The 13,073-nt window shown below is 43.0% G+C and overlaps 1 protein-coding gene across 2 annotated transcripts in view; it reads right to left on the bottom strand.

Annotated features, from left to right (window-relative positions):
- Positions 1 to 13,073, bottom strand: part of STRIP2 (striatin interacting protein 2) — a 62,139-nt gene that overhangs the window by 42,796 nt on the left and 6,270 nt on the right. For both annotated transcript variants that reach the window (XM_055283979.2, XM_063641608.1), the window contains exon 3: positions 9,754 to 9,828. In XM_055283979.2, coding sequence (XP_055139954.1) covers positions 9,754 to 9,828 — 75 coding nt within the window. The remainder of the gene's footprint in view (positions 1 to 9,753; positions 9,829 to 13,073) is intronic.

The following is a 13,073-nucleotide window of genomic DNA, read 5'->3' as shown; positions in this document are numbered from 1 at the left end:
TCAGCTCCCCCGCCAAAATTATTTTCTCCAAAAGCTTTCCTTATTTCACTGAGAAAGAATAAGGTATGGGAAAAAGACCCAAAATGTTCTGGCCTGAACCCAGTCTATAGCCTCACCTTCAACATCCCCTCTGTCCTCCACACACAGCCCATACTGTCCTGTCTCTCTGCCTTTACTCAAGGAGTTCCCTCTGTCTCCCTACATGTTCAATTCCTAGTCAATCTTACAGGCCCAATACAAAATGACCTCTTTCCCACTCTTACATGCCCAATATAAAATGACCTTTCTCACTAATGCTCTGGCCAAATGATCTGCTTCCATAACACTTTTTAAACTTTTCTGACACAGCATTTTCCTCTTGGATGAGGGGTGCTAAACTGGAGGAGCACACTGATTCCCTACACTTCCTGGCTGCCCTGTATAGGCTGCAGAGAAGGCCCTTGGGCAGAAGCTGGGCATAGTGGCACATGCCTGTAATCCTAGCTACTTGGGAGACTGGGGCAGGAGGAGTGTTTGAGCCTCAGCAAGTTTTGTGATGTGCACATGACTCCTCTGCTCTCAAACTCTAACTTCTTTGTAAAAGCTGCTTCTCACCCCTGCCTCCAGTATCTGATACAGAATAGATACTCACCACACATTTGTTGAACTGAAAATTGAATTGCCACTGACCAAGTAAGGAAGTGGATGAGAATGTCTGAGAGTGTCAGTGTGGGCACATGAAATTACTATTGAGAGTAGGGCAAAGTTGAAGATGGGGTGAAACATTAAGGTCAAGGGTTCTATCAGGCAGCACAGCACCAGCTTCTCATGCTTCTACTCCATTGCTCTCCACTTGAGATACAGAGAACCCTGTATCCCCTAAGCAAGAAGGAAAGGCTACATGGTTATGGAGGGTATGAAGGTTAATACTGAGTGTTAACGTGATTGGATTGAAGGATACAAAGTATTAATCCTGGGTGTGTCTGTGAGGGTGTTTCCAAAAGAGATTAACATTTGAGTCAGTGGGCTGGGGAAGGCAGATCTACCCTTAATCTGGTGGGTACCATCTAATCAGCTGCCAGCAAATACAAAGCAGGCAGAAAAACATGAAAAGGAGAGATGGGCCTAGTCTCCCAGCCTACATCTTTCTCCCGTGCTGGATACTTTCTGCCCTCGAACATCAGGCTCCAAGTTCTTCAGTTTTGGAACTCAGACTGGCTCTCTGCTCCTCAGCTTGCAGACAGCCTATTATGGGACCTTGTGATTGCGCAAGTTAATACTTAATAAACTCCTCTCTCTCTCTCTCTCTCTCTCTCTCTCTCTATATATATATATATATATATATATATATACATATATATATATATATATGTATTTCCTATTAGTTCTATCCCTCTAAGAGAACCCCGACTAACACAGATTTGGGTACCAGGAGTGGTTCTAGAGGAACAGAATATTAAGGATGGAGTTCTTTCAGTGGTTTTGAGATTTCTGGAGTTGGCTGCTTAATATGATTAGATCTAAAAATGCTAAGAAATCTACTTCTAATAGTATAGAGAACACGGATAGTCCTTGGCGGAAACTGTTTAGAGAGTTATGCAAAATAAATGCATTTGACATTCCTGATTCACTGCTCGTGAGAGGCAAGGAGTTTAGTGACTATACATAATACCTTTGACCATATGTGGAGAACCAAGGAACATAATGAAGCTGATTGGTTGCTCCTAAGTTCAGTGGACAAAGTGATGAAAGAAAATGATGAACTCAGGGATTCTGTCTCCCAGCTTCAGAAGCAGATACTGAGCCTCAAATCTGCTAAGATTGCCCTGAATGAGAGTCTTATCTCCTGTAGAGAAAGAGCTGAAATTGTGGAAAAACAGACACAAGCTTTTGTCATGCGAATGGCTGAACGGCAATGAAAGATGCATTTATAGCCTTGTCAGGTGTCTACTGTTAAAGTGAGGGCATTTATTGGAAAAGAATGGGACCCTGAAACTTAGAATGGGGACATGTGGGAGGACCCTGGTGAAGCTGGGCACACTGAGTTTATAAACTCTGATGAACCTTTTTTGCCAGGAGGAACAGCTTCCCCATCCCCAGTAGTGGCAATATCTCCTTCCTGACCCATGCTGCCATCAGCCTTTCCACCTTTGTCTGAGGAGATAAACCCTGCACTGCCTGAAGCAACAGTGATGGCAGTTGCCCTGAAACAGTTGCCAGGCAAGATAATGTTGCGTCTCCTCAGAAGCTACCCCCAACACCTTTGTTTGGTTCTAGACCTATAACTAGATGAAAGTTGTGGCAGGCCCCTAGAGGTGGCGTTGAGAGTGTGACCCATGAGGAGGTGTGCTACACTCAAAAAGAACTATTTGAGTCCTCTAATTTATATAAACAGCAATCTGGAGAACAGGCATGGGAATGGATATTAAGGGTATGGGATAATGGAGGAAGGAACACAGAGTTGGATCAGGCTGAATTTATTGATTTAGGCCCACTAAGTAGGGGCTCTGCATTTAATGTTGCAGCTTGGGGAGTTAAAAAAGATTCTAATAGTTTATTTGGTCAGCTGAATTATGGATTAAAAGATGGCCCACTGTGAGTGAGCTGGAAATGCCTGATCTCCCTTGGTTTAATGTAGAGGAAGGGATCCAAAGACTTAGGGAGATTGGGATGGTGGAGTGGATTACTCACTTTAGAGCTACTCATCCCAGCTGGGAGGGTCCAGAAGATACATCCTTGACCAATGCTTTACAAAATAGATTTGTGAAGGCAGCAACTGCATCTTTGAAGAGTCCTGTAATTGCTTTTCTCCTTATGCCAGATCTAATGGTGGGAACCACAGTCACTCAACTACAAAATTTAAATACAGGATTTTAATGGTTTTAGGTCTAACATTTCAGTCTTTAATCCATCTTGAATTAATTTTTGTATAAGGTGTAAGGAAGGGATCCAGTTGCAGCTTTCTACATATGGCTAGCCAGTTTTCCCAGCACCATTTATTAAATAGGGAATCCTTTCCCCATTGCTTGTTTTTGTCAGGTTTGTCAAAGATCAGATAGTTGTAGATATGCGGCATTATTTCTGAGGGCTCTGTTCTGTTCCATTGATCTATGTCTCTGTTGTGGTACCAGTACCATGCTGTTTTGGTTACTGTAGCCTTGTAGTATAGTTTGAAGTCAGGTAGTGTGATGCCTCCAGCTTTGTTCTTTTGGCTTAGGATTGACTTGGCAATTCGGGCTCTTTTTTGGTTCCATACGAACTTTAAAGTAGTTTTTTCCAATTCTGTGAAGAAAGTCATTGGTAGCTTGATGGGGATGGCATTGAATCTGTAAATTACCTTGGGCAGTATGTCCATTTTCACGATATTGATTCTTCCAACCCATGAGCATGGAATGTTCTTCCATTTGTTTGTATCCTCTTTTATTTCATTGAGCAGTGGTTTGTAGTTCTCCTTGAAGAGGTCCTTCACATCCCTTGTAAGTTGGATTCCTAGGTATTTTATTCTCTTTGAAGCAATTGTGAATGGGAGTTCACTCATGATTTGGCTCTCTGTTTGTCTGTGATTGGTGTACAAGAATGCTTGTGATTTCCGTACATTGATTTTGTATCCTGAGACTTTGCTGAAGTTGCTAATCAGCTTAAGGAGATTTTGGGCTGAGATGATGGGGTTTTCTAGATATACAATCATGTCATCTGCAAACAGGGACAATTTGACTTCCTCTTTTCCTAATTGAATACCCTTTATTTCCTTCTCCTGCTTGACTGCTCTGGCCAGAACTTCCAGCACTATGTTGAATAGGAGTGGTGACAGAGGGCATCCCTGTCTTGTGCCAGTTTTCAAAGGGAATGCTTCCAATTTTTGCCCATTCAGTATGATATTGGCTGTGGGTTTGTCATAGATAGCTCTTATTATTTTGAGATACGTCCCATCAATACCTAATTTTTTGAGAGTTTTTAGCATGAAGGGTTGTTGAATTTTGTCAAACCATTCAGGACATAGGCGTGGGCAAGGATTTCATGTCTAAAACACCAAAAGCAATGGCAACAAAAGCCAAAATTGACAAATGGGATCTAATTAAACTAAAGAGCTTCTGCACAGCAAAAGAAACTACCATCAGAGTGAACAGGCAACCTACAGAATGGGAGAAAATTTTGCAACATACTTATCTGACAAAGGGCTAATATCCAGAATCTACAATGAACTTAAACAAATTTACAAGAAAAAAACAAACAACCCCATCAAAAAGTGGGCAAAGGACATGAACAGACACTTCTCAAAAGAAGACATTTATGCAGCCAAAAAACACATGAAAAAAATGCTCATCATCACTGGCCATCAGAGAAATGCAAATCAAAACCACAGTGAGATACCATCTCACACCAGTTAGAATGGTCATCATTAAAAAGTCAGGAAACAACAGGTGCTGGAGAGGATGTGGAGAAATAGGAACACTTTTACACTGTTGGTGGGACTGTAAACTAGTTCAACCATTGTGGAAGTCAGTGTGGTGATTCCTCAGGGATCTAGAACTAGAAAAACCATTTGACCCAGCCATCCCATTACTGGGTATATACCCAAAGGACTATAAATCATGCTGCTATAAAGACACATGTACACGTATGTTTATTGCGGCACTATTCACAATAGCAAAGACTTGGAACCAACCCAAATGTCCAACAACGATAGACTGGATTAAGAAAATGTGGCACATATACACCATGGAATACTGTGCAGCCATAAAAAATGATGAGTTCATGTCCTTTGTAGGGACATGGATGAAACTGGAAAACATCATTCTCAGTAAACTATCGCAAGGACAAAAAACCAAACACTGCATGTTCTCACTCATAGGTGGGAATTGAACAATGAGAACTCATGGACACAGGAAGGGGAACATCACACTGTGGGGACTGTTGTGGGGTGGGGGGAGGGGGGAAGGACAGCATTAGGAGATATACCTAATGCTCAATGACAAGTTAATGGGTGCAGCAAAACAACATGGCACATGGATACATATGTAACAAACCTGCACATTGTGCACATGTACCCTAAAACCTAAAGTATAATAATAATAAAAAAAAATTTAAATACAATGGGAATAATCAGATCCCGAGGTGGCAGGGGCCAAGTGGAAGCACTCGACCATCAAAGGCAAGGTGGGTGTAGCTACCATAATGGATGGCAGAGGCAAAGGAGCAATCAGAATAGTCTGACTCATGTAGAGCTGTGGCATTGGCTAATTAATCATAGTGTTTCTAGAAGTGAAACTGATAGGAAGTCTACTGCATTCCTACTTTATACAAGCAGAAAACTTGTAGGTCGAATGGACAAAAGACTAATTTGAATTATAAAAACAGAGAATCATGGCCTCTCAATCAATTTCCAGATTTGAGCCAGTTAATAGACCCAGAACCCCTTGAATGAAGGGGAGGCCAGGTTCCCTTGAGGAAGGACCCCACTACATTACCGACAGTTTATGCAGTGAATTTTTCTCCCATCCTTCCCCAAGAAGAACTCTGGCCTTTTACTAGGGTAACTGTGCACTGGGGAAAGAGAAATGATCAGATATTTCGGGGACTACTGGACACTGGCTCTGAGCTGACGTTGATTCCAGGGGACCCAAAATGTCATTGTGGTCCTCCAGTTAAAGTACAGGCTTATGGAGGTCAGGTAACTAATGGAGTTTTAGCTCAGGCCTGACTTACAGTGGGCCCCCAGACTCATCCTGTGGTCACTTCCGCAGTGCCAGAATGCATAATTGGCATAGACAGTAGCTGGCAGAACCCCCACATTGGCTCCCTGACTGGTAGGGTGAGCGTTACTATGGTGGGAAAGGACAAATGGAAGCCATTAGAGCTGCCTCTACCTAGAAAAATAGTAAGTCGAAAACAATATCACATCCCTGGAGGGACTGTGGAGATCAGTGCCATCATCAAGGACTTGAAAGACAAAGGAGTGGTGATTCCCACCACATCCCTGTTCAACTCTCGCATTTGGCCTGTGCAGAAGACAGATGAATCTTGGAGAATGACAGTGGATTGTAGTAAGCTTAACCAAGTGGTGACTCCAATTGCAGCTGCTGTACCAGATGTGGTTTCATTGCTTGAGCAAATTAACACATCTCCTGGTACCTGGTACGTGGTCATTGACTTGGCAAGTGCCTTTTACTCCATTCCTGTCCATAAGGCCCACAAGAAGCAATTTGCCTCCAGCTGGCAGGGACAGCAATATAGCTTTACTGTTCTGCCCCAGAGGTATATCTATTCTCCGGCTTTGAGTCATAATCTTATTCGGAGAGACCTTGATCGCTTTTTGCTTCCACAAGATATCACACTGGTCCATTACATTGATGACATTATGCTGATTGGATCCAATGAGCAAGAAGTAGCAAACACACTGGACTTATTGGTGAGACATTTGTATGCCAGAGGATGGGAAATAAATCTGATTAAAATTCAGGGAACTTCTACCTCATTAAAATTCCCAGGGGTCCAGTGCTGTGGGACCTGTTGAGATATTCCTTCTTAGGTGAAGGATAAGTTGCTTCATTTGGCCCCTCCTACAACCAAAAAAGAAGAACAATGCCTAGTGGGTCTATTTGGGTTTTGGAGGCAACATATTCCTCATTTGGGTGTGTTATTCCTGCCCATTTATCTAGACCCCACCCAGTTTTTAGTGGGGTCCAGAACAGAAGAAGGCTCTGCAACAGGCCCAGGCTGTTGTGCAAACTGCTCTGCCACTTGGGCCATATGACCTAGCAGATCCAATGGTGCTTGAGGTGTCAGTGGCAGATGGGGATGCTGTTTGGAGCCTTTGGCAGGCTCCCATAGGTGAATCACAGTGGAGGCCTCTAGGATTTTGGAGCAAGGCCCTGCCATCTTCTGCAGATAACTACTTTACTTTTGAGAGACAGCTCTTGGCCTGTTACTGGTCTTTAGTGGAAACTGAACGTTTGACTATGGGTCATCAAGTCACCATGCGACCTCAACTGCCTATCATGAACTGAGTGCTTTCTGACCCATCAAGCCATAAAGTGGGTCATGCACAGCAGCATTCCATCATCAAATGGAAGTGGTATATATGTGATCGGGCTCAAGCAGGTCTTGAAGGCACAAGTAAGTTACATGAGGAAGTGGCTCAAATGCCCATGGTCTCTAGTCCTGTCACCCTGCCTTCTTTCCCCCAGCCTGCACTGACGGCCTCATGGGGAGCTCCCTATAAGTTGACAGAGGAAGAGAAGTGTAGGGCCTGATTTACAGATGGTTCTGCACCATATGCAGGCACCACCTGAAAGTGGATGGCTGCAGCACTACAGCCCCTTTCTAGGATATCCCTGAAGGACAGCGGTGAAGGGAAATCTTCCCAGTGGGCAGAGCTTTGAGCAGTGCACCTGGTTGTGTACTTTGCATGGAAGGAGAAATGGTAAGATGTGCGATTATATACTGATTCATGGGCTATAGCCAATGATTTGGCTGGATGGTCAGGGACTTGGAAGAAGAATGATTGGAAAATTGGTGACAAAAAAATTGGGGAAAGAAGTATGTGGATGGACCTCTCTGAGTGGTCAAAAACTGTGAAGATATTTGTACTCCATGTGAGTGCTCACCAGTGGGTGACCAAAGCAGAGAAGGAGTTTAATAATCAAGTGGATAGGATGACCCGTTCTGTGGACACCAATCAGCCTCTTTCCCCAGCACCTCTGTCATTGTCCAATGGGCCCACGAGCAAAGTAGCCACTGCAGCAGGGATGGAGGTTATGCATGGGCTCAGTAACATGGACTTCCACTCACCAAGGCTGACCTGGCTACAGCCACTGCTGAGTGCCCAATTTGCTAGCAGCAGAGACCAATACTGAGCCCTAGATAAGGCACCATTCCTCAGGGTGATCAGCCAGCTACCTGGTGGCAGGTTGATTGTATTGGACCTCTTCTGTCATGGAAAGGGCAGAGGTTTGTCCTCACTAGAATAGACACTTACTCCAGATAAGGGTTTGCCTGTCCTGCAAGCAATGCTTCTGCCAAGACTACCGTCCACAGACTCATGGAATGCCTCATCCACCGTCATGGTATTCCACAAAGCATTGCCTCTGACCAAGGCACTCACTTCATGGCTAAAGAAGTGTGGCAGTGGGCTCATGCTCATAGAATTCACTGGTCTTACCATGTTCCCCATTATCCTGAAGCAGCTGGATTGATAGAACGGTGGAATGGCCTTTTGAAGTCACAAGTAGGATGCCAACTAGGTGACAATACTTTGCAGGGCTGGGGCAAAGTTCTCCAGAAGGCCGTGTATGCTCTGAATCAGCATCCAACATATGGTACTGTTTTTTCCATAGTCAGGATTCACCGGTCCAGGAATCAAGGGGTGGAAGTGGCACCACTCACCATCACCCCTAGTGATCTAGCAAAATTTTTGCTTCCTGTTCCCGTGATATTACGTTCTGCTGGCCTAGAGGTTTTAGCTCCAGAGGGAAGAAACTGCCACCAGGAGACACAACAATGATTCCATTAAACTGGAAGTGAAGATTGCCACCTGGACACCCCAAAGTGTCAACAGGCTAAGAAGCGAGTTACAGTGTTGGCTGGGGTGACTGACCCAGACTATCAAGATGAAATCAGTCTACTACTCCACAACGGAGGTAAGGAAGAGTATGCGTGGAATACAGGAGATCCATTAGGGCCTCTCTTAATATTACTAGGCCCTGTGACTAAGGTCGATGGGAAACTACAACACCCTAATCCAGGAAGGACTACAAATGACCCAGACCCCTCAGGAATGAAGGTTTGGGTCACTCCACCAGGAAAAAAACCATGACCTGCCAAGCTGCTTGCTGAATGCTAAGGGAATACAGAATGGGTAGTAAAAGAAGGTAGTCATCAATACCAGCTACGATCACGTGACCAGCTGCAGACATGAGGACTGTAATTGTCATGAGTATTTCCTTCTTCTTTTGTTAAAAACATGTTTGTGCATGTATACACTTGTACTAATATCTTCATTTTATTTCCTTTCTCCTTTATCATGTGACATAAGATTTATTGACTTCATATCAGCATTTAAGTATTGTTAACTTTATATAATAGTATTTGGGTTGGGGATTGGTGAGTTTCCAGTTGTACAAAGGATAGTTGTATTATGTTAGGCATAATTATGCCCTTATTATTGTCTTTATTTGAAGATTATGTATGATCTCAGGAGATGTGTATGAGTTCAAGTTGACAAGGGGTGGACTTGTGATGGTTAATACTGTGTGTCAACTTGATTGGATTGAAGGATACAAAGTATTGATCCTGGGTATGTCTGTGAGGGTGTTGCCAAAAGAGACTAACATTTGAGTCAGTTGGCTGGGGAAGGCAGATCCACCCTTAATCTGGTGGGCACAATCTAATCAGCTGCCAGCAAATATAAAACAGGCAGAAAAACATGAAAAGGAGAGACGGGCCTAGCCTTCCAGCCTACATCTTTCTCCTGTGCTGGAGAGTTCCTGCCCTCGAACATCGGACTCCAAGTTCTTCAGTTTTGGGACTCAGACTGGCTCTCCTTGCTCCTCAGCTTGCAGACAGCCTATTATGGGACCTTGTGATTGTGTAAGTTAATACTTAATAAACTCCCCTTTATATATCTATTTATCATATTAGTTCTATCCCTCTAAGAGAACCCTAACTGATACAGAGGGCATGAAGGATCGCACTTTGTTTTAGTCTTTTACTAGATCAGGCTGGTATATCATAGAAGGAAAAAGCAGGTCTCTATGAGTAAAGATCTGGAATTACCTTGAGTCTTGAAATCTTCTTCAAAGCACCTCCTGTTATTGGTGAATTCCAGGTTCTCAGTGTAACTATACAATTCTGTGGCAGGAAAGACAGAACAGTCACATTCCGGAGGGGCCCAAAGTAGAGAGGGTGGCATGAAAGAGCTGAAGCTTCCAACACATTCCTGTGTCCAATTCAATCCAAAGCCAGCTTCCTCCTTTTCAGAGCAGTTAAAAATAGCCACTTGTGTCCCTGGGAGATTAAACCATCAAACCTGTCCTCTTCCTGCCAGCTGGCTGCTGCAGCAGAGAAGGCAGCCTTCAACATTTGGTGAGGGCCAGGAGGAGGACTGGAGCACAGAGAGCTTAACTCATCACTCCTGTTTCTCAGGGCTGCAACTCCTGCTTTGTCAACCCAACCAGGAACTATCCTATCTCTAAGAGAAGAGGAGGGCAACACAACTCCTGAAACTTAGAGGAAAGATCCTTGTGCTGGATCAGGAAACCACGGCAAGGGCTGAAAAGTAAGTGCTAGATGGCTCTTCAGGGTTGGAGCCAGTTCATTCTCTCCCTGCTAAGTTTCCTCAGAGGGTGTAGAAGCTTAGATTCCTGCCCACAGCCACTAAGCAGAGGCTGCAAAAAAAACTCTAGAGAACAGCTATGGCTGTCAAAGGGCTGCTGTGCCCAGGAAAATCTAACTTTGCTAACAGCAGCCTCTCAATACAAAATGCAGAAAGCTTACAAGAAATAAAAATGCTGGCCATGTGTGATGGCTCAGACCTACAGGATTATAATCCCAGCACTTTGGGAGGCTGAGACAGGAGGATTGCTTGAGGCCAGGAGTTTGAGACTAGCCTGGACAACATAGCATGACCCTATCTCTACAAAAAATTTCAACATTAGCCAGGTGTAGTGGCACATGACTGTAGTCCTAGCTACTTAGGAGGCTGAGGTGGAGGATCGTTTGAGCTTAGGAGTTTGAGGCTTTAGTGAGCTGTGATCATGTCACTGCATTCCAGCCTGGGGTAACAGAATGAGACTCTGTCTCTTAAAAAAGAAAAAAAAAAAAAAAGAAAGAAGAAAAGAAATAAAAATGCCCTCTCCTACTCTCTCTGTCTCTCTCCAGAACATTGTATATGTACCCTCATCTTACAGAAGATGAAGAACTGAAATACAGAAGTCAACAGATGATAGAACAGATTTCCTTTAAATCTCTGCTCCCTACCTGAGACCCTTCCTGGAAATTTAACTAGGTCACAGGTAATTCACAAAGCAAGAGAAATTCACTTATGTTCCAGCCAGCTGTCTAATGGTTGAGAAACACCTTGTCTGGGAGTCAGGGCTTTTGAGTCTTAAGTTCCAGAATCCAGGAGTGACCAGAAGCAAATCCCATCACTGAATCTTAAATTCTTCAGTCATTAGTGGAGAAGGTGAATATATATATTTTTAAGAGTAAAGCACCACAAGCCAAATCGGAAAAGTGGGCAAGGCTCTTAGGTACTGAACTTTAGTTTTGGTCTTTTTATTTTTAAATTTTAGATTATGAATTTTTATATACAGGTAAGTACAGAATAGTACATTTAAGACACCTGTGTATTATCTTCTACTCAGGTCAAACAAATGTTAGCATTTGTTATATTTGCTTCAGACTGCTCCCCAGTCTATCTTATTCCCTTCTCCAGAGGCAACCACTACAATGAAATTGGTGTGTATCCTTCACATGCCTATTTTTCTACTTTTGCTATATGCATATATGCCTGTAAACATATGATATTGTTCTGTTTAAAAACTTTTTTATCCAAGCGGTATCCTATTGTATAAATTCCTTTGTTACTGATCCTTTCTCCCAATTTTGTCTTTAGCATTTATTATTATTATTATTTTTTGAGATGGAGTCTTGCTCTCTCACCCAGGCTGGAGTGCAGTGGCGTGATCTGCAACCTCCGCCTCCCGGGTTCAGGCAATTTTCCTGTCTCAGCCTCCCAAGTAGCTGGGACTACAGGTGCATGCCACGATGCCCAGCTAATTTTTGTATTTTTAGCAGAGGCGAGGTTTCACCATGTTGGTCAGGCTGGTCTCGAACTCCTGACAGGTGATCCACCCGCTTCGGCCTCCCAAAGTGCTGGGATTACAGACATGAGCTACCGTGCCTGGCCAAGCATTTATTGATATTGAAACATGTTGAGGCCAGGTGTGGTGGCTCACATCTGTAGTCCCAGCACTTTGGAAGGCCAAGGTAGGAGGATCACTTGAGCCCAGGAGTTCAGGACCAGCCTGGGCAACATGGTGAGACTTTGTTACTACAAAAGATAAACAAAATTAGCTGGACATCGTGGCACAAAATTAGCTGGGCATGGTAGGGCATGCCTATGGTCCTAGCTACTTGAAAGGCTGGGGTGGGAGGATCACTTGAGCCTAGGAGGTCAAGGCTGTATTGAGCTGAGATTGTGCCACTCCAGCGTAAGCAACAGAGCCAGACCCTGTCTCAAAAATAAAAAGATAAAAAATAAATATATTGATTTAGATCAATTATTATTTTAATGGCTATTCAATAGCCTACTGCACTAATATGCTATAGTTTATCCATTTCCCTACTGATGAGCATTGTAGGTTGTTTCCAACTTTTTACACTGATAAACAAGGCTGCAATACACATCTTTGTACATTTTCTTGTGCCCAAGTGTAATTTTCTTTAGAGTGGATATCTAGGAGTAGACTTGTTGGGTCACAATATGTGCACATCTTCAACTTTGCAAGATACAAGCAAAATGCTTTGCAATTTTATACTCTGCTCCCCCATGTCTAGCAGTGCATAAAAGTACTAATTTCTCTGCACCCTCACCAACCCCAGGCTTTTAAGTTTTACACTCTGATGATTGTGAAATAATATTTTATTATTTTAATTTGCTTTTCTCCATTTACTAATAAAGTTCAATATCTTTTCATATATTTATTGACCATTTGGCTTTTTCTTCTATAAATTCCCATTTATATTCTTTGCCCATTTCTCTGTTGGGTTGCTCTTCTCCTCTCTTTAATATATATATATTTATATCATATTCCTATTATGAATTATAATCCTTTGTTGGTTATTAAACTTAGCTCTCTATTTCTCTGTCACTCATCACAAAATTTACTCTCTGTGCTCATGCACAAGAACTTCTTTAAAATTGTTTGCCTCTTTTCTCTGAAAAAGCATGCCTCAGAGTATCACTTCCATGTGACAGAATATTTAAATTTCACACCATCTCCACCCAAAGCTCGTTTATTAATAACTGGCATTCGTAGCACATGTAACATGGAGGCCCTTAATGTGAGGCGATCACATTTACCCTAAGCTAA

This window comes from Symphalangus syndactylus, chromosome 6, assembly GCF_028878055.3.
Source record: "Symphalangus syndactylus isolate Jambi chromosome 6, NHGRI_mSymSyn1-v2.1_pri, whole genome shotgun sequence".
NCBI classification, from domain to species: Eukaryota; Metazoa; Chordata; class Mammalia; order Primates; family Hylobatidae; genus Symphalangus; species Symphalangus syndactylus.
The sequence above is the reverse complement of the archived record's forward strand: the minus strand, read 5'-3'. Positions and strand labels throughout refer to the sequence as shown.